At 40.1% G+C, this 20694-nt stretch overlaps 1 protein-coding gene across 4 annotated transcripts in view; it reads left to right on the top strand.

Annotated features, from left to right (window-relative positions):
* The window catches only part of EVI5 (ecotropic viral integration site 5), a 263815-nt gene extending 245108 nt beyond the window's left edge, over positions 1-18707 (top strand). For 3 of the 4 annotated variants that reach the window (XM_089668945.1, XM_089668944.1, XM_089668943.1), the window contains one exon: positions 16608-18707. In XM_089668945.1, coding sequence (XP_089525071.1) covers positions 16608-16916 — 309 coding nt within the window. In that variant the 3' untranslated portion in view covers positions 16917-18707. Of the gene's footprint in view, positions 1-11974; positions 12003-16607 lie in introns of all 4 variants that reach the window. The other variant, XM_089668946.1, reaches the window with a different exon arrangement.
* The last annotated feature ends 1987 nt before the right edge of the window (positions 18708-20694 follow it).

The following is a 20694-nucleotide window of genomic DNA, read 5'->3' as shown; positions in this document are numbered from 1 at the left end:
TGGCTACTGCTATCTCCTTTAGCCCCATTTAGCCATGTCCTGTCTACATGTACTCTCTCCAGCACAGGCTGCAAATCCTTTCTGATGACTGGTCTACTATAGATGAGAACAGTTAAACCATTCTTGCACATTATGTTTTGGCATCAATGCTTGTAGTCTGTATATGTATATGGCAGGGTCTGTATATGTATATGGCAGGGTGAATACACAGGAGACCATTTTCTCCACAGGGATTGCCTTAGACAAGAACCTCTAAGCAGGGTCACCAGGGCATTTAAAAAATAAGTTCACTTGTTAAAAAAAAAAAAAAAAATTCCGGTATTTATTATTTTCTTAACAGGTAAAAAATGTGCATTTACTATTTTTTGTTTTGGGAGCCTGGAAAGCATTGCACCAATGATCAGCAGATTGCTTGTGCCATGCAGGACTCCTGTAGACCTGTCATTGTACCTGTGTGTTCATACCTCGTATGGGCAAACAGGTACACACTGACAGGAAGACTCCATGACCTACCACAGCGCTCAACAGTGCCGTGGTAGTTCATTGAGAACTACAAGCCGACAGCTGCAAAGACTTTCGGAACTTGTAGTTTTCTCATTCACAGAAGTTCCCTGGATAGCTGTCTAAACGGGTCTGGGGGGGAAGCGAGGGCTGTTCCTTTCGGAACATGTTATATCCTGAATATGGGGGTAACATGTTACCCAAGGTGAACTTATCCTTTAATGAAAGCTGTATATTTAAAACGATGTAAAATGACTTGAGATTACTTTACTTTAATGAGCATATGCACTTGCACTTTTAATATATGTCCTATCTGTTGGGCAGCGCATGGTCTCCTCCAATAATGCTCTAAACTATGTTATGGGGAAAAAAAACTTTTGTACAGTACCTTTTTACCCTATATTTTTTTCTGTGCTTTACTTGCAAGCATTCGGTTATATTATGTGGACTATTTAGGTAATAGAGTTTTTACTGTGGAACAGAGGAATCCTTTTTGGATCAAAGTTTGCTACTGTAAAATGTTAAACTGATAGAAATGATTTATTTAGAAAAAAAAAAAAAGTCACTAGGTTTAGATGTGAGAAATTTGAAAAAATTGAGAAACATATGATGGATAGATATTAAAAGTAGTTTTATGTCATGTCAGCATGGCTTAGTGTCAGCATGGCTTCTAGCGTCCACTAGGTGGCATTGCTTGGATTATAAATGACCGGACTGCTACTGTAGAAACCTGAAAAGGCTAATGGAGTGACAATATAAAATCCCCTCTACATGTTATGGGGCGTATTGATGATAAAGCAGTGAATGTGACTTTCACAAACCATTCACTGCAGGCCAATCAATCACTATCATTTAAAACACATGCATATGGAAGATTTGCCTGCAGTAATTGTTTAGTGAATGTCAGATTTACCACTTTATAAATACGGTCCTATATGTATTTTCCAGCAAGGTAGTTTTTCTAGTTTTTGGTGTATAAACTCTTTAATATATGTCCCGGTCTAAAGTGGTTTAGGATTACTTATATGAAATGAAACTAACTAAAAGCAACTAAAAAATTTAAGGCAAACCTTTTTTTCTTTAGTTTTGGATAGAGTAGAGAGAGAGCTTAGAATTCCTGTCAGTTTTTATTGCTGTCTATGTCCCCATTACGGAGATTCACCCTCTGTTTTGTCATGTTTACTGTTATCCCTGAAAGTCAAAGTAAAAGAAAATCCAAAATTTTTTTCAGGTACTTATATAGCGCTGTCATTTTACGCAGTGCTTTACACACACACACACACACACACACACTAATATATTTATTGTACATTCACATCAGTCCCTAACTCTCAAGGGGTGTACAATCTAAGGTCCTAACTCACATTCATAGATACTAGGGCCAATTTGGACAGGAATCAATTCACCTACCAGTATGTCTTTGGAGTGTGGAAGGATACCGGAGTACCCGGAGGAAACCCACACAAGCACAGGGAGAACATGCAAACTCCATGCAGGAGGTGCCATGGTCGAGAATCGAAACCCATGACCCATTTACTGCAAGGCAGACGTGCTAACCACTAAGTCACTGTGACACGAGTACAGTGATTAAGGGAAAATCTTTCAATATGGACACCCTGGGATTACCTCACTTCTTTTTTGGCTATAAGACAGGAAAAGGTAAAGGGACATCTCCCCTATGGGGCACAGAAGAGGAATTGACCAGAGTTATATCCCTCCCTTTTATCTTTTTTTTTTTTTTTTTTTTTTTTTTTTTTTTTAATATTCCTTCTCTCTTACATGAATATACTTTTTTGTATTGTACTATTCAAAAGTGCCTTGTTTTTGCTGTAAGTTCGATTTGAAAATGTACTGTTGTTCTACAGTCTACTTTTATACAATAAAATCGTTTGTAAACAAAAAAGAGGAATGGAAGTTTGGCGAGAACTGGCCGAATTTTGATCAATCTATGGACACAGTGGCTGTACTAAAGTCGATCCATTGGCTGACTTCAGCACAACCAGCCTGTTGGGTTTTTTTTTTTTTCGCTATACCACTGTTAGAGTCTAGAGCCCCCTGCCATGGTCATTGTATTCTGCCGGTGGGGAAGCCCCACTGTGTTGATGAGGGAATCCAGCGATTTTCCTATCCTTCCATCTGTGGGAAGGAAGGAAAATTGCATAATGTATGGCCTGCCTTACTTTATCTAAAATGAAAATATTGTCTTTAGATCTACTTTGTTATACTTGTATATAAGGCTCAGCAGGATGCAAAAACTCAGCCACAGGTAAAATATTCTCACAATCTACAGGTAAACGGATGAGTCATGTTTTCAGGTCTCACGTTAGTCTACTTCCCATTTTTCACCCAGAGTGGTTTGTGTGTGAATTCGTTTTGGGATGTAGTTATAGATGTGGTCTGTCTGTGTTCACTTGATGTCTCCTGAGTCCAGCCTGCCAGTGTAAGTGTATGGCCACGCTAAACTATATGTCCAGGTTGATGGGTAGAATACAGCTGTAGGAATGTCTTCAGCATTCATTGAATTAGGTCAATTGGATGTACTGGAATTAGAAACCCGTATATACAGTGGGTATAGAAAAGAATGACCCCCCTTTTTAAAATCACGTTTTGTTGTTTGTAGCCTGAAATGAAGACACAGTTTTTGTTTTATCCTGCTGTATTTACTCAGAGCAACTTATAACAGCCAAGCGAAAGGTATAATACAAACGTGTAAGAAATTTATTTATTTTAATTCAAAAACAAAATCACTGAGTTGGAAAAAAAATTACCCCCTTGTGTCAGTATTTTGTTCAACTAACTTTTGCTTTAATTGCAGCCTTTAGTCTGTTGGGATGTCTCTATTAACTTTGTACATCTAGACTTTGCAATATTTGCCCGCTCTTTGCAGAACTGCTCAAGTTCAGTTAAATTTGATGGTGACCATTTATGCAGTCAAGTCATTCTACAGATTTTCAATGGGGTTGAAGTCTGGGCTCTGTCAAGGCCATGCAAGGACATTCTCTTTTTTTCTCCTTCAACCACTGTGAGGTCATTTTTGCTTTGTGTCATTGTCATATTGGAAGGTAAACCTTTTTCTTATTGCCAACTTTCTGGCAGAGGGCAGCAGATTTTCCTCAATAATCTGATGGTATTTTGCCCCATCCATTTTTCCTTCTATCCTGACAAGTGTTGCAGTCCCTGCTGCCGAGAAACACCCCATGCCAGGATATTACGGCCTTCATGCTTTACTGTGGGGATGGTGTTATTTGGATGGTGAGCTGGATTGGATTTTTGCCAGACATGTAGTTTAGTGTTGAGGCCAAATAAATAATTTAATTTTAGTCTCATCTGACCATAACACCTTTTTCCATGTAGTTTCAGAATCTTCAAGATGTGTTTTTGGCAAGACTCAGTCGTGACTTCATGTGGCCTTTCTTGAAGAGTGGCTTTTTTTCACCCCTCCCATACAAGCCACATTTGTGGAGAATTTGTGATATTGTTGTCGCATGCACACAATGACCACTCTTTGTCACATATTCCTGCACCTGCTTCAGAGTTGCTGTAGACTTCTTGGTAGCCTCTCTGACCAGTTACTCCTGGCTCTTTCTACCAGTTTGGAGCTATATCCTGATCCAAGGAGGGTCTGTGTTATACCCGATAATTTAAACTTCTTAATAATAGACTTCACTGTGCTTCTAGGCATTGATAAAGCTTTTGACATTTTTTCGTATCCATCTCTTAACTTGTGCCTGTCTACAACTTTATCCCGAAGAGCTTTTAACAATGCCTTGCCACCCATAGCTGATTGTTTGCTTCAGTTGCACTACCAGGGACTAAAATGCTCCAGGAAGCTCTTTTCATGCTGAGCTAATCAAAATGACCACAGTTGATCATCACAGTCGAAAGTCAAATGGCCCTGTGTGCTATTGAGAAGGTGATTATCTCATTTTTAGGAGGGGGTGATCTGTTTTCCTACTCCGATTTTTTTTTTTTTTTTTTTTTTTTTTTTTTTTTTTTCTTCCCCCTGACATGTTGGTGTTATAGCTTTCACTTGAATGTTATAAGTTGCTCTGAGTAAATACAGCAGGATAAAACAAAAACTGTCTTAATTTCAGGCTCCAACGCAACAAAATGTGAATATTTTCTAGGGGTGTGATTCTTTTCTATACCTACTTTATAGTGAGCCAAAAAAAGAAAGTGGTTGTAAAGGCTCAATGGTTTATTTTCTTTTTTTTTTTTTTCTTTTTCATGCATTCTATGCATGAAAGTAAAAACCTGTGTGCAGAAGCCCCCCTATTACTTGCCTTAGATCCGTTGCTGTGATTTTTCACAAGAGCATCAGCCTTCCGGGGACTCTCCCTTCTCATTGGCTGTGACCGCAGCTTGAGCCATTGGCTCTCACTACTGTCAATCACAGCAGTAGCACAGAGGAGAGAGGGGGCGGGGCCAAGCCACAGCTCTGTGTGTGTGTATGAACATGAACAAGCTGCTTGCTAGGGGCAGGAAGGAGGGGCCCGGAGCACCAGCAGGGGGCCCGAGAAGAGGAGGATTGGGGCTGCTCTGTGCAAAACCATTGCACAGAGCAGGTATAACAAGTTTCCAACTTTTTTTTTTTTTTTTTTTTAATTGCTTTTAATATCACTTTAATTCTGATTGCTGGAATAGGATAAGAAAGAAAGGTAGTGGAATCTGCAAAATTTAAGCAGTACAGTATCTAATTTATACTGTTCATACATTTTTTGAATCCCAGAAACTCCTATAATACACACAGTTACTCTTAAAACGCTGTGTATAGGGCTATTGGTAATTTACAGAATAATTAATTTATGAAGAAAGGTTATTCTATATGAAATCATCCAAAAGAATGCAGCAAAACTTAAAGATGGATTTTCATTACATGAAAAGATTTAGTTTGGCTACATACTGCAGGCAGTTGTGTACTTGGATCAGTTTGTGTTCTCTGACTACATGTTTGGCCTATCTCTACTGCATGTCAAAAACACACATAAGAATATAAAATGGCCAATGTCGTCAAATAGATGTGAGTCCTAGAGTAAGGCTGCATATATTTCTTACATTGAAATATGAAAGTCAAACAAAATACATAGCAGCAGGTTGATATTGATACAAAATCCACTGTAATATGATTTAATCTATATTAAAGGCAATCTCCTTGCTACACCCACAAACACATTTGTGTTTTCTTTAATATGTAAAACTGAGACCTAATAAATCTCTTTCCTCCATCTCGCTTTCCTGTACCCTGCAAACCATTGAACTCCAATGATTTATCAGCAAGCGTCTCGTCCTGTTTTCAAAGTTCTCAGTGGTTGCTTTGCATCTGCCATTGTTTCCTGTTAGATGTTGCAAGACCTGCCTGCTCTACCTAGATTACCGGAGTGGTACAAGAGATTACAAGAGACTAGTACAGCCCATATGTATCCTGGGAGACCACAAAACTGCTTTGGCATGCTTGACCAGGATTTTGGAATATATTTTCTGGATGGCTACAAACCCTTCTTCCTCTTCTGAATAAAAATATCTAGTAGGACACTAAAAATTTAGTTTCCTACCCCAGATATTTTAGTGTTCCCTAAAATAAAAAATGAATATCCTTTCATAACTAATATTCTACTGTATTTGTCAGTACCAACAAGCATAATAAACATCCTTTCTCAATCAAGGCTCCTCCAGAGGTTGCTATGGGTTCCTTGTGCAATGTCTGCCTCCTGGATAAGGTCCACTGGCATCAATGACCTTTTTAGCTATCTGTAAGGAGGGATTCTTCCCACTCACCACAAATTTTAGGAACATTCCTCCCATTGACTATCATGCTAATGTACAGTGAGTGGTAATTAAGTTATTTCAAGGGTTCCTCCATGTTAGAGGTTGAAAAACGCTGGAATGAACTGTGCATTCACTACCTTCCAACAAATAGATTGCAATTACTGTAGCTGATATCCAGCACAATTTTCTTCCCATTGCTGTACATTAGACAGCTCATTCCCTTTATATTGAGGAACAGTAATAAACTTTGTGGAAGATCTGTATTGAGAGGAGAACAAAGGTTGCAAACTGGTGAGGTCTTATGTTAATCAGTTGCCTGTCACAATGGCTTTATTGCATTATAGAAAGTAATATAACCTCTGTCAGGCTGTTATTGTTCCTACTAGGAAGATTCCACCTTCTATTTGTCCTTTATAATGAATGTCACAGAACTGAAAATGAGAAGAATATCCATACTCTGAAGTTGTCACCTGAACAGAAATACAGGACCAATGAAGACCATGGTTCTGGTGATAACTGCTTTTGGAAGAATCTCCTCTCATTTCCTGTTGGGTTTTGACAAAACAAAAAATGGAGGCATTTTAGCCTGTCACTACTCTATCCAGAAGGAAGACCTTTTTTTAATACTTTAAGTGATCAAGGTTTTTTTTATACTTATTACCATACACAATTTTCAACAAGTTAGTGGGAATTCTGCTCTACACCAGCCACTATTCTCTAAGCTTGCTTAGGTTTACCATGGATTACTTTGATTTTGTACAGTTTCTGCTGAATTGGCCAAAATTTGATCCATGGATGACCTCATTGACACCAGCCAGCTTGATAGAAGTCCATTTTTCAATCGACGTTTGAAGGAGCCAGGAGTAAAATTGTCAGGCAAACAATACCTACATCCAGTCAGGCAGATGGGGAGATTGGCATGGATGAAGGAATCTATTAGGCTTTTTTTTGTTCATCCCCTGGACTGAAAGAGAAAAATCTATATACAGGCGTGAGACAAAAAAATGGAAACCCTATCAGGGCTTAAAATTTCATGTCCCGAGCTACTAGCCAGGACTTACTCACCATCAGTTGCCCCACCCAACCCCTAACCTTCCCCGCCCCTGAACACACCCTCATAAATTATCTCATGAAATGGCACTGTTAAATGTTTTATGCAGAATGAAGGGAAAGGAAGGGAGTGGTGGAAGGAGGGGTGGAAGGAAGTCAGGGAGGGAAGGGTGAAAGTGAGGGAAGAAAGGCAGGGAAGGGGTGGATGGCAGGAAGGATCGGAGGGAAGGGAGGGGTGGGTGGAAGGGAGGGTGGAAGGAAAAGTGGTGGAAGGAAGGATTGGAGGGAAGAGAGGGGTGGAAGGAAGGGATGGAAAGGTGGGTGGGTGAAAAGGGAGGGAGGGGAGGAAGGAAGGGAGATCTGACTTGCATGATCATTCAGAAGCATCAGAGCTGTCGGCTGCTCTGTGTTCATTTTCCCGCCCACACCTCTTCTGAAGCTGTACAGACTGGAGTGTGGGCAGGCAGAGGGCGAGACAGAGCAGATTCAGCTACTCTCTCCTTCTCCTCCAATGAAGCAGCTGAAAGCCATGGAAGGGAGAGGAGAATCGGATTCCAGCTGCTTCATTGAAAGCCATACAGGAGATCGCTGCTGGTCACCGCTGCATAGATCATACCTACACCGGTGACCCCACCCCCGCTGTGTGCTTCTCAGTACACAGTCTCCTATTGGTGCAGTGGTTGGGGGAGAGGCTGGGCACTGCGGAGCACACAGCGGGGGAAGGGGTGACCAGGAAAGAAAAGGAACGATCAAGTATGATCTGTGCAGCGGTGACCAGCAGTGATCTCCTGTATGACTGTCAATGAAGCAGCTGGAAGCCAAATCTCCTTGCTTTCAGCTGCTTCATTGAAAGTTATACAGGAGATCGCTGCTTGTCACTGCCCCTCACACACACCCCTAGTCCCAGTGCTCCTCGCTCCCACCTTATTTCCACTCACCAAATGCAGGCGGGCAAGTGGAAATTTCGAGGGCTGCAGGTGTGAAAGTGCCGATGTTTCGTTTTAAAAATGGAAGTGATGTAACGTGTTTTTTTCCTCTGTGTGATGAGACACCTAGCTAGCAGGTGGGAAGCTTCTTTCATCATTCGATGCGTGTGCTGCCAGTAATACGGAGTCATGTTAGAGCTTACTGAGCTTCAAAGAGGGCAGATTGTTGGTGCCCGCTTAGCTGGTGCCTCTGTGACTGAAGTTGCCAATTTATTTGCCATGTTGCAAAGTACAGTGTCAAAGGTTATAATGGCATCTGTGTTTTCTGGGAAAATGTTGTCTGATGAGCATCAATATGGTCAACTGACCGAAAGACAAAAGGACATTGCACAGTCACGGGACTGAAATTGAGCTATGCAGTCACTTTTGCAGCAGTTGTTTTCCTTTTCCAGGTCACAATCCTGTGTAATGTCATTGTGCCTCTTTCGGTCAGTTGACCATGTCGGCCGCACTTATGATTATCAGATGACATTTTCCCAGAAACTCTATATGCCGTCATAACCTTTTATACTGTACCTCGTGACACGGCAAATAAATTGGCAAGTTCAGTCACAGAGGCACCAGCTAAGCAGGCACCAACAGTTTTCTTCTTTGAAAGTTGGTAAACTCTGACATGACTCCGTATTGCTAGCAACACACGCCGTGAATAATGAAAGTGAGGCTTCCCACCTGTTAGCTAGGTGTCTCATCACACAGCAGAAGCAAAAGAATGTTACATCACTTCCGCTTTCAACGTGAAACGTTCTCACTTTCACACCTGCAAATCATGTAGTGTTTCCATTTTTTTTGTCTAACCCCTGTATGTATGGCTATTGATGTCTCCATGAAGATGCTGGATGGTAAGATGTCATCCAGCCATGTTCCTCTGCGCAGCTTGGCCAGCTTTGTTGTGCACATGCTGATACCATCCTAACACGCATCCTTGGCTAATACGAAGTTGTATGTGTGCCACAACTAAGCCAATAAATGTTGCCGGTCTCCATCTCAAGTTTATACAAATGAACGGTAAAGAGAGGACATTTAAATTATTCATAAAGAAAGACAGACAGATTTTCACATTGCTTCTTTCCTAATCGTTTTCTTAATAGCTGATTTGTTTAACTTCTCCTCCCTCTGCTCATGTCAGACTGCTGTGTGTTGGCGGAGTCTGATTTGTAAGTGGTTGTGGTCAGTCAGAGGAACCTGTGATATGATTAGATAGTGTTCTTGGCCTAGTGTTTGTTTTTAGACAGCCGAGTTTTGCACACACCACAATCAGAAGGCTGTACTGAGACAAAAATAAATTGCTTTCAGCTTCTTTTGCATTGTGCATTGCATGTTTTTCAGGGCTCATGCACATAAATATAACATGCATTCAGATCCGTAGACCATGTATATTTATTATGGGTCTAAATGCAGCTGTGTTTTGTTTTATGGGCTTAAACTGGTAAAATTGTGCTGCTTAAGGATTAGTGTGTTCCTGGTTAGTAATGTGCATACACACCGAAGTACATGCAAACACGTGTGCAGAAGAATTATTTTAAGGATCTGTATGTTTCCACATCTAAACGCATGGTTAAACAGGAGCCCCTACTTATTAGAAATTTTTCCTTAGGATCCTCCTGCCAGCAAAATTTTGTATACATATCCAGAGCTTAAAGCAGTATTAAACTCAAAACCAAAAATGTAATATATTGCAGTTTACCAGTCATTAGATGTGGTGGCTGCATTAGTTTAGTTTTTTTTTTTTTCCTTTTCACCTGGTGATCTGGCCAATAACACAGCTTCTGTATTAGAGCACCCCCCCCTCTGGATGAAGGCGCACAGGGGGCACCTTTGGACAGCAGCATTGTCAGTCTGAGGGGAAGGGAGTGTTAGATGGACTAGCAGATGTAGATACACTAACAAATTGAAGCCAGCCTCCACTAACGCTTTATATTCAGATAGAGCTAACTTTTTTTTTTTTTCTTTTGCGATAAAGGTTTTACACAAAACTGATTATTGTAACCACCCCTATCTGTGTTAAATGGTTTGTCTTATCCCTGTAACTGATACAACTTGCAAGAGAGCTTGTTCTTTTGAAAAACTGGCCAGATCACCTGATGAAAATAAAAGAGAGCATAAAACTGAAAACTACAGCCATCACATCTAACAATTGGTAATCTGCAATATAATGGGTTTTTTTTGGCTTTATTACCACTTTAAGTAGGGCTATGTGCATGAGCTCTAAAAGTGATCTGAGACTTAAAAATTGGAAATTCAACTATATCTACTTTTTCAGTGTTAGAATGTTGATTAATACTGGGTTTTAGTGTAAGACTGCCCATCAATGATTAGTCCTTAGTAGCAGCTTATCAAAGAGGGAATGGTAATGATTTGGCAATGTTTTTTAACCAGCCCTGTTGCTGTATATCCATTAAGTGTTGGCTGGTAGTATCTGTCATAGAATGTCCTTTAGCAGCTCAGTGGCAATAGAGGAGTGTAGTATAAAGGACACCATCCTCTAATCACAATCTTCCACTTTTATCAGCTGAACTTGAAATTTTGTAGCCAAAGCCTTTTTTTTTTTTAAGTAGTTTTATTTAAAAAAAAAAAAAAGTTGCACACGGTCAAATTTTACGGTGCATAGTCTGACAGTATAAATTAGGGAACAAAAAATATGGCAAGTACTTTAAAAGCATCGAGGACAAGTCTTCGGGGGGGGGGGGAGTGATTTATCTAAGAGCAGTGCACATAATGCTCAAATGCAGTACAAATATTGCACAATGAAGAGGCTTTCAAGGAGCTACATAGACCAATAATGTAGCACAAGTTTTTGTCTCATTTTGTTAAGGAGGGAGTTGAAAGTACAGGCTCTCAAGACTGGAAAAACATTTTGGCTGTGTCTCTCATTAGGTAGATTGCAGCCATCAAGGTGAGTGTAAATTAAAGTGCATCAGCCTAAATAAAATGTTATCTGTTGCTGTTTACCAGTCTCTAGATGTGATGGTTGCATTAGTTTTGTTTTTAGTTTTTTTTCACTTGGTACTTCTGTCACTAACACACTTCCTGTCCCAGGGTGCCTTGGCTCACTCTACCACTGTATTTCTGAAGCGAGTTGTGGTTGTCAAACAATCGACACTCCTGATATGGACTAAAAACTGATATTTCTCTATTCATCCCCATTTCATGGGGGTTGGGGGACTGTGTGCTTTACAAAAGATATCTTGGAAGAAAGATAAGATTTTTTTGTGATTTTAGTTAATTTCACGGGTGACAATGTGACACAATCAAACACTACTGCTGAAAATTTTCTTAGCCTGTACTTACTGAAAATATTAGCCTGAAAATGAAAACAAATGCAGCCAGCACATCAAAGGACTGGTAAGCTGCAATGTATTACATTTTTTATTCTTGTGTTTTTAAGATCCTTAAAAATAACTGATTGATGTCCTTCAAGGCACCCATGGTAACATTTGATTTGGTCTGTTGAACCAGTTTTCCCAAAGCAGGCCCGTTGTTTAGGATGCCAAAATATAATGCAGTCTTTGTTGAACTAACCATGAAAATGTATATGCATAACCAGCTTTTTATTTTGTCAGCATCTGTTTGAATAATGTACTCCATGTTATGATATGAATTGTTTATGCGCTGGTTTAATTGATATGTCAAGCTGTACATTAGACTTTAAATTGCCCTCTTTTTCACACAAGCCTGGCTCAGTGGAACAGTCAGCTTCAGGTAAGGGACAGTATATTGCTTTGGAGTAAATGACTTGTCTCTGCCTCTTCCTGGCTTGTTCATAAATTCAGTAGTCGGTCATTACAGAGCATGTGTTTCCACAGTACACGTCATCCTACACCATGTCATTGCATAGCTTCCCGCATCTCTCCACACCAGACATCTACCTGTGATGTGTGCCTTTGTTGATGGGAACCTCACCAAATGTTCTGTGTGCTTGTCATTAGTGGGGGCTTCAGTAAATAGGAACCACATTTAGTTTTCTGACCTCTGCTGATAAACCCACACAGTGCATGCAAATTTGCTGACGTTTGCAGTGTGCATGTCCATGTGCTCCATTTTGCATTGGTTAATGACATCTTACTCCACTGTTTTTGGACAATGGCAGGTGTATTTCAAAAGAGAAATCAACTTTTTCTGATGGTCACACAGAGTCTGAAAGGGAGAAAAAGAATGATCTTCTTCAACCTTTTAGCCAGTTATTGCTATGTTATGTACTTTATAACATGGTGTGTATTTTTTGTGGAAAACACATTACAGGCAGCATGTCAACTCTGCATAACTCAAACCTTCGACTTATAATCGGCTTGTAGTAATCTTCCACTGTGCTCTCTGACAGGACCAGAAAGAATGCCATTTAACAATTCTATAGTGTGTTTTGTTAGAAACCCTGCAGAAAATAGTCTGGTCTTGCCCTGAAGCTGAGTGACACAGTAATAGCAACTGCTGGGTATGGACCTCTTGGTGCATCTCGGGGATGAAAACAGTTGGTGCTTGCTAATTGTGCAGCCAAAAAAGAAAATGTCAGCTTTTGTCTGCTCTGGGCAGTTATGATGGAAGATTAAAGTGGACCATAAAGTCTTCACTAACCCTTTCCTGCCCACAAAACTAATCTGTAATACCTACCTGTCTGCAGCTCCATACTCTCTGCCCTGTTGAGCTGTGATGATTGGGCAGATCTAGCCGATCTGTAGCTGTGCCTGAACAGGTAGCCCACAAGAATCCCTACTGCTGCTATGTCTTTAGAATGGAGGTGCAGATGAGAACCTATTTACAATTTGGCTTTACAGCACTTAAGAATTGGCACAAAAAAAATGATAGTCTGTAGTTACCAATCAAAATTTACTCTAAAGTCAGATGAGTAGAATATAAAGTCTGATTGGGCACTATGGCTCACTGCATCTGTGTGTGTGTGCGTGTGTGTGTGTGTGTGTGTGTGTGTGTGTGTGTGTATACACACTATATTGCCAAAAGTATTGGGACACCTGCCTTTACACGCACAAGAACTTTAATGGCATCCCAGTCTTAGTCCGTAGGGTTCAATATTGAGTTGGCCCACCCTTTGCAGCTATAACAGCTTCAACTCTTCTGGGAAGGCTGTCCACAAGGTTTAGGAGTGTGTCTATGGGAATGTTTGACCACCACTGCATCCGACACTTGATGATGTAAGACTTGGATGCAGCTGCTCGGCCATGGAAACCCATTCGATAAAGCTCTCTACGCATTGTTGTGCTAATATGAAGGCCACACGAAGTTCTTTAGCTATTGACCCTGCAGACAGTTGTCAACTGCTGTGTGCTTTGCCATGATGTTGCCTACCACTTCATGGCTGTTGTTCGCAGTTGCTTTGTTTATTATAATATTACTAACAGTTGATCGTGGATTATTTAGTAGCAAGGAAATTTCATGGATGGACTTATTGCATAGGTGGCAACCTTCTTCTTCTTTTTTTTTTTTTTTTTTTTTTTTTTTTTTTTTTTACAGTGGGAGTGTTGGTATACTCCTTAGTCATCATTAAGGATTTATAGATCTAACTAGACAATAATTGCACTGTAGCATGATGACCCCTGTTTATCACCTGACTTGCCCATTTCACACCGGGCAGAATCCGCTTTGCTCAGTAGTGGATCTGTCTACTGATCCCCTGCTGAGTAGAGCGGGCAGATGACAGGCCCAATTCCACTCATTTCAGTTTATGCAGAGCAGACATGGACACAGCCTGCTCTGCATTTATGAATGGTCGGGTGTAAATAGACTGTCTAGGTAGATTAAATGGCAGTCAGATGTAAATGGATAGCTGGATGGGATCAGATCACCTTCTATGTTTTTCTAGGGGACCCAAACAGATTGGAAGTTGGCTTGTGTAAACAGGCACAAGTCTGTTTCCACCCACTGGTGAATACATGGACCATGCGATCAGGTCCAGGTAGGGGCAAGCTCCTAGGCTTTCATATTTATGCTTCACTACTTAATGAGTCTCTAATGCAGAAAAGAGCATGCAACTATTTATTTCAGGTACTTATATAGCGACGTCCATGTACGCAGCGCTTTACACACACACACACATATATATATATATATATATATATATATATATATATATACACACACAGCGAGGAACAACAGTATTTGAACACCCTGCGACTTTGCAAGTTCTCCCACTTAGAAATCATGGAGGGTTCTGAAATTCACATTGTAGGTGCATTCCCACTCTGTGATGATTTCCTGAAATTTTTTTTTAATTCTGTCTCTCATTGTATGATTTTTAAATAATTTTTGTCTTGCACTGCTGAACATAATTATTTGAACACCTGAGAAAATCAGTGTTAACATTTGGTACAGAAGCCTTTGTTTGCAATTAGAGGTCAAATGTTTCCTGTAGTTCTTGACCAGGTTTGCACACTGCAACAGGGATTTTGGTCCACTCCTCCACACAGATCTCCTCTAGATCTATCAGGTTTCGGGGCTGTTGCTGAGCAACATGGAGTTTCAGCTCCCTCCAAAGATGTTCTATTGGATTTAGGTCTGGAGACTGGCTAGGCCACTCCAGACCAGAACCTTGATATGCTTCTTACGGAGCCACTCCTTGGTTATGCTGGCTGTGTGCTTCGGGTCGTTGTCATGTTGGAAGACCCAGCCACGACCCATCTTCAATGCTCTGAGGGAAGGAGGTTGTTGCTCAAAATATCACAATAAATGGCCCCATTCATCCTCTCCTTAATATAGTGCAGTCATCCTGTCCCCTTTGCAGAAAAGCACCCCCAAAGCATGATGTTACCACCTCCATGCTTCACAGTAGTGATGGTGTTATTGGGATGCAACTCATCCTTTTTCCTCCAAACACGACAAGTGAAGTTTAGAAAAAAAAAGTTCTACTTTGGTCTCATCTGACCACATGACTTTCTCTCATGCCTCCTCTGGATCATCCAGATGGTCATTAGCAAACTTCAGACGGCCTGGACATGTGATGACTTGAGCAGGGGAACCTTCCATGCAATGCATGATTTGAAACCATGACGGCGTAGTGTTCTACGGACAGTGACCTTTGAAACTGTGGTCCCTCTTCATGTCATTGACCAGCTCCTCCCTTGTAATTCTGGGCTGATTCCTCACCTTTCTCATCAGTGATACCCCACAAGGTGAGATCTTGCATGGAGCCCAAGTCCGAGGGAGACTGACAGTCGTCTTTAGCCTCTTCCATTTTCTAACAATTGCTCCAACAGTTGATGTATTTTCACTAAGCTGCTTGGCAATTGTCCCGTAGCCCTTTCCAGCCTTGTGGAGGTCCACAATTTTGTCTCTGGTGTCTTTTGACAGCTCTTTGGTCTTGCCCGCGGTAGTAGTTGGCATCTGACTGACTGTGGGGTGGACAGGTGCCTTTAAAGAGCTCAGACAGATGCTACTAAGTTAGATTGAGTGGAGTAGAGGTGGACTTTTTAAAGGCACAGTAACAGGTCTTTGAGAGCCAGAATTCTTGATGTTTCTTAGGTGTTCAAATACTTATGTTCAGCAGTGCAAGACAAATTCTTTAAAAATCATACAATGTGATTTCCTAAATTTTTTATTTCTGTCTCTCAGAGTGGGAATGCACCTACATTGTGAATTTCAGACCCCTCCATGATTTCTAAGTGGAAGAATGTGCAAAATCGCAGGGTGTTCAAATACTTCTGTTTCTCACTGTATATTGTACATTCACATCAGTCCCTAACCCTCAAGGGGCATACAATCTAAGGTCCCTAACTCACATACATACACATACTAGGGCCAATTTAGACAGGGGCCAATTTAGACAGGAACCAATTAACCTACCAGCATGTCTTTGGAGTGTGGGAGGAAACTGGAGTACCCGCAGGAAACCCACGCAGGCACAGGGAGAACATGCAAACTCCAGGCAGGTGGTGCCATGGCTGGGATTCGAACCAACGACCCGAGTACTGCCAGGCGGAAGTGCTAACCATTTAGCCACTGTGCTGCCCTTAACTATTAATGTCAGAACACCTTGTAGGCAGATACCTTGTCAGGTCTGTGGCCTATGTAGTAATAAAGGAATGATACCATATACAACCTCAGCTTGCTCACTCAAAAACAGATTCTCACTGATAGATGCCATTTTTAAATGCAGATTGTTTCCTTTTGAAACATACAGCCATGCTGGCTAAAAATCCAGTCAGTGTCCTGCTGCTGTGGTGTAACCGTAACAGTGAAGTGTAGCCAATAATCATTCCATTAAGCATGAGTATACAGTCATTAGATCTTCGAAGCTGAATGTCACTTTAAGTAAAATGTATTTTTAGTGATTAATTTTATTTATTTATTGTTTAACAGATTCTTTGTATAAAAAGTCAGAAGGGCTTATCAGACCCACCCACTTTTGATGGCATCCATATCGTCAATCACATGATTGGAGATGACGTGTCATTCCATTCGTCTGATGAAGACTTCGCCACTGGCTCACTCAGACAAGGGGATGGTCCTTACAGCTTGGCCAAAAAGCATGCAAAGATGATGTTGGTTCCTTCCGACTTGGATAGCAGCGACAGCGACACTGAAGTGCTAGGCATCCTTGCAGAGTCCGATGTAGTGGTCCAAAAACCAGTGGCTAAAAGAACAGAATCGTACTCCACGACGGTCTGATCATCACTGTGACTCTTCATTGAATTGATGGAAATGGACACTCATCAATCTTGTTACAGTATGTCCTGGACAACTTACAAACCTGACTGACCCAGCATGTAAAGAACTTCTACTTGCCTTCATACTTTGCCAAACTGTCACCATTGCCATACACTAGACAAGAACATTCACTAGACACTTTTGTGCTAACAGTATTAACAAAATGCTATTTCTTGCAATGTTTTAGTTCTCCATCAATGCATAAATCAATTTGATGAACATCTATCATAGGAAAACAATGTGTTTTGCAGTTTACCACACTGGTAATGCAAATATTTGAAATTCTTTAAAACAAAGGAGAAACCCGTGCAATATTTTAATGCCTGTTGAACAAAGCATATGCCCTTTTTATATATGTAAATATTTTGAGTAGTGTCTAGCTACAGTCTTCAAATTCACCCTCCAATGCCATAATTCTGTCAAGATGTTCAGAGGAGGATGCATACAATGTGTCAGTGGTGGAAATACAAAGATCTAAATGGAAAAACTTTAAGGACGGACATTAAGGCACTTGTATGCAAGCTGTAGAAAGGAGTGTCCAGTTGTTGCCTATAGCATCTAATCAGTTTTTGCCTTTTTAATTTTCTATACTAAGTGTTAACATATAGGAGAGAATCTGCCTATAGTCATCACCTTCACTTTCTGTGTTTTGAGGCACAAGGTCTGTCAATGTATATGGCATCATGTCCGTCGTTTAAATGTAAGTATTTATGTATTCTTGTAAACTCTTTAATAACACTAAATTTATACAAGACTAAAGACACTCCAATAATATACTAAAAAGGCAGTAATATTTATAGGGAGCAATCAACCTGAATGGACCTTGTAGACTGGGATTGATTTTTTTATGTTCTAATAGCAGTCCATACATATCCAAGATTTAGACCTATAGAGCAGTAAAATCAACATTATCAAAGATGCTGCTTTCATCTAAGGGGCAGTTATATTCCTTCAAGGAGTGTATTTCAGTTTGAATCATTCCACGGTATACAAAGAGCAAGAACATGGAGCTTATCTTTGGTTAAAATCAGATTCTTTTTTTCCATTTTGCTCATTCCAGTGGTCAGATCTGTGTCCTCCTTTTTTTCTTTTTTTTTTCTTGCTGGTCATTGTTCTTTTGGTACATAAAGGGATTTTATTTTTTTAACCTGTGCTGCTGCATAGCCATGTGTCTTTATCAAAAGCATGGATCTCCTAATCTGCTGCAGATTATTTTTAATATGAACTTTGTTCTAAAATGTCTTTAAGGATCACTGTGCAGTGGCGGAAGAGTGGCTTCAGGGCTGCTAAATGAGACCAAACGTTTTCAGTGATTTTTGGGTTTTTTTAAGCATCTTTTTCTTGTGTTTTTTTTTTCTATTAGTTTTGTGTCTTCAGAGTTTGCTATTGCCTAAAAGGTCAATTAATGTTACTTGTGAGATATTTTATTTTGTACATAAATATACATATATTTCATGCAAGAGGTGCCTGAAGTGCATCATCATTTTATACAAAGAATGTAAATGTAGAAATGTAATTGGTTCCTGTATCACAACAGGGAAAATGGGTTTTGTTTTTGTAAATAGTTTAAGAATCGTTATTGAAAATGCAGAACACTAACCATATCTTTGTGAAATAGGTGAAGCTCCCTGCATTGCGTTTCACATTAGAAATGTCATCACAGCAACTGCTCAATAAAACACTATTGATGGAAATCTTTTAACATTATATATAAATATATGTAACGAAAATAAATTTTTTTTCATGATTTAAGCTATTGTGTTGAAGTTATTTGCCTTATTGTAGAATTGCAAGCTATGGAACATTATAGAAGTTAACCAACTCTAAGGAAGGCAAGCTAAGGTAAAGAATGTGGCCGTTATTTAAAAGAACTGTATTGTGGGCAAGTGAAGTGGTATGGATTGCCTCAATACCCACAGAGAATGAGCAGGTAAGGGAAAGAAAGATGTCCAAAATCCTCACAGTGTACTGTATGGAGTATTTGTTTTCCTTAGACAAGAGGAATTGTCTTGGAACACACATAAAATACACTTAACAATAAGGGTAGCTGATGTGCAGAAAAAGTTGGACAGATCACAAGTGAACAATCATGGATATAGATAATGTACATATCTGAGTAATAAAACCTAATTTTTCTTTTTTTTAAGTTATAAAAGTAAAAGAGGGCAACCTAAAACTAGTGTGATATTTGACACGGTTTTGGATAAACAACAATGATGGCTGATGAGCAGAAAAAGTCAGGCAGTTTACTGTAAAAGACGGCAAGATAAATCTAGCGAGACATTTGATGTAAATTTAATTAAATTTGAATTTAAAACCATAAGGGGATTGGATTTCAACAGTGTGTGCTGTGTACGGAGGTGGGGCGGAAATTGGTCTAGATTCAGCAATGTGGCACTCACTTGCCAAGAGCCCCTGTGTTCACTGCTGTAGGTGCTATTTCAAACAGGGCTGCCCTGGGAACCCTCCAGACATGCCTGTGCCTGGCTTGTTGTTGGTGCCTGCCTGCTTGCCTGCCACTACAACTGCTATTGCAAATATGGCATCCCTCCAGACATCAATGGGCCTGGCTTACCTGTGCCGTGAGGTGCCTCGACTGCTAAACTTGCACAGCACCCCTCAAGACATTTGCCAGATCACATGCCTAATACTCTTGGGCCACGAGTTGGAAATCCATGATTTAAAGGGAATCTGTCATAAAGTGACACCTGCCTGTAAAATTTAGTTAAAAGCTGGCATTCTTTGGCTCCTCGGCTACACAGTAAATCCAGGCCAGTAGACAGAAGTAGTCTAATATTCTATGCTCTTTAAAATAAAACTATAGGAAACCGTGTATTGATTCTCTTGATAAGGCTGGCACTAGTATCATTCCAACAATACAGAACATGCATGGTTGGGCATTACCCTTTGTATCATTTGAGGGGAAAAAAAAAAATCATGGTTCAGAATTTACCAAAGACTGCCACTAGTCAATTTCTAAATTGAATTCACAAGCTGTAGCCAATTTATGCCACTTTGCAGTTTGTTAAGCTGGCCATATACTAGTAGTTTTCCATTAGTATATTTGTAAGAATATTCATATGAAAATTGTCAGTACGATGTTTTGATGATTTAATTAATGTGATTTGAAAGTATTTAAAGTTGCTTGCTGTGAAGATTTGATTTTGGAGTGAATGGACTTTCCCAAACGAAAATGCTGGAAGACTTCAGGAGCTGGTTTATACCTGGGGAAACAGGCAATTGAGCAAGATTTTTAAACCCGAGTAATCAATATCCCACTTCCCTGAGTGCCAATGTTTAGAGTGGATGGCTATTGCTTCCATAGATGTAAGAATGTCATGAGGCAACCTTCATCTCCATGTGTAGATTACATTGAAAAGTGGATATAGAGCCTTTCTTACCAGAAAGATATCTGTAGTAATAACTGTTCATTAGTAATGTTTGTTCAAACAGATTAATCCAATTACCTTCATGGAGTGTTTGCCAATCCTGATAAATTACCTTTAATCCCTTCAGGGCTTCATCATTCTGTTGCTGAGGACTGTAACAGTGTGATCATATATCCTTTACACACTCAACCTTCCTGCCTATATCTGCTGAAGCTCCCTACCTTGTCCATTACATTACTAAGAGCAAACAAATCCTCTCTTATCCAGAAGTTTATCTTAATTTCTTTAATAGTCTAGGTTTTGAAAATCATGTGTGAAGTCACTTCAGATCTTCTCAATGGATGTATTTT

Source organism: Staurois parvus, unplaced genomic scaffold (genome assembly GCF_062004578.1).
Source record: "Staurois parvus isolate SC_StPar_1 unplaced genomic scaffold, SC_StPar_1.0 ptg000066l, whole genome shotgun sequence".
Lineage (NCBI taxonomy): Eukaryota > Metazoa > Chordata > Amphibia > Anura > Ranidae > Staurois > Staurois parvus.
The sequence above is the reverse complement of the archived record's forward strand: the minus strand, read 5'-3'. Positions and strand labels throughout refer to the sequence as shown.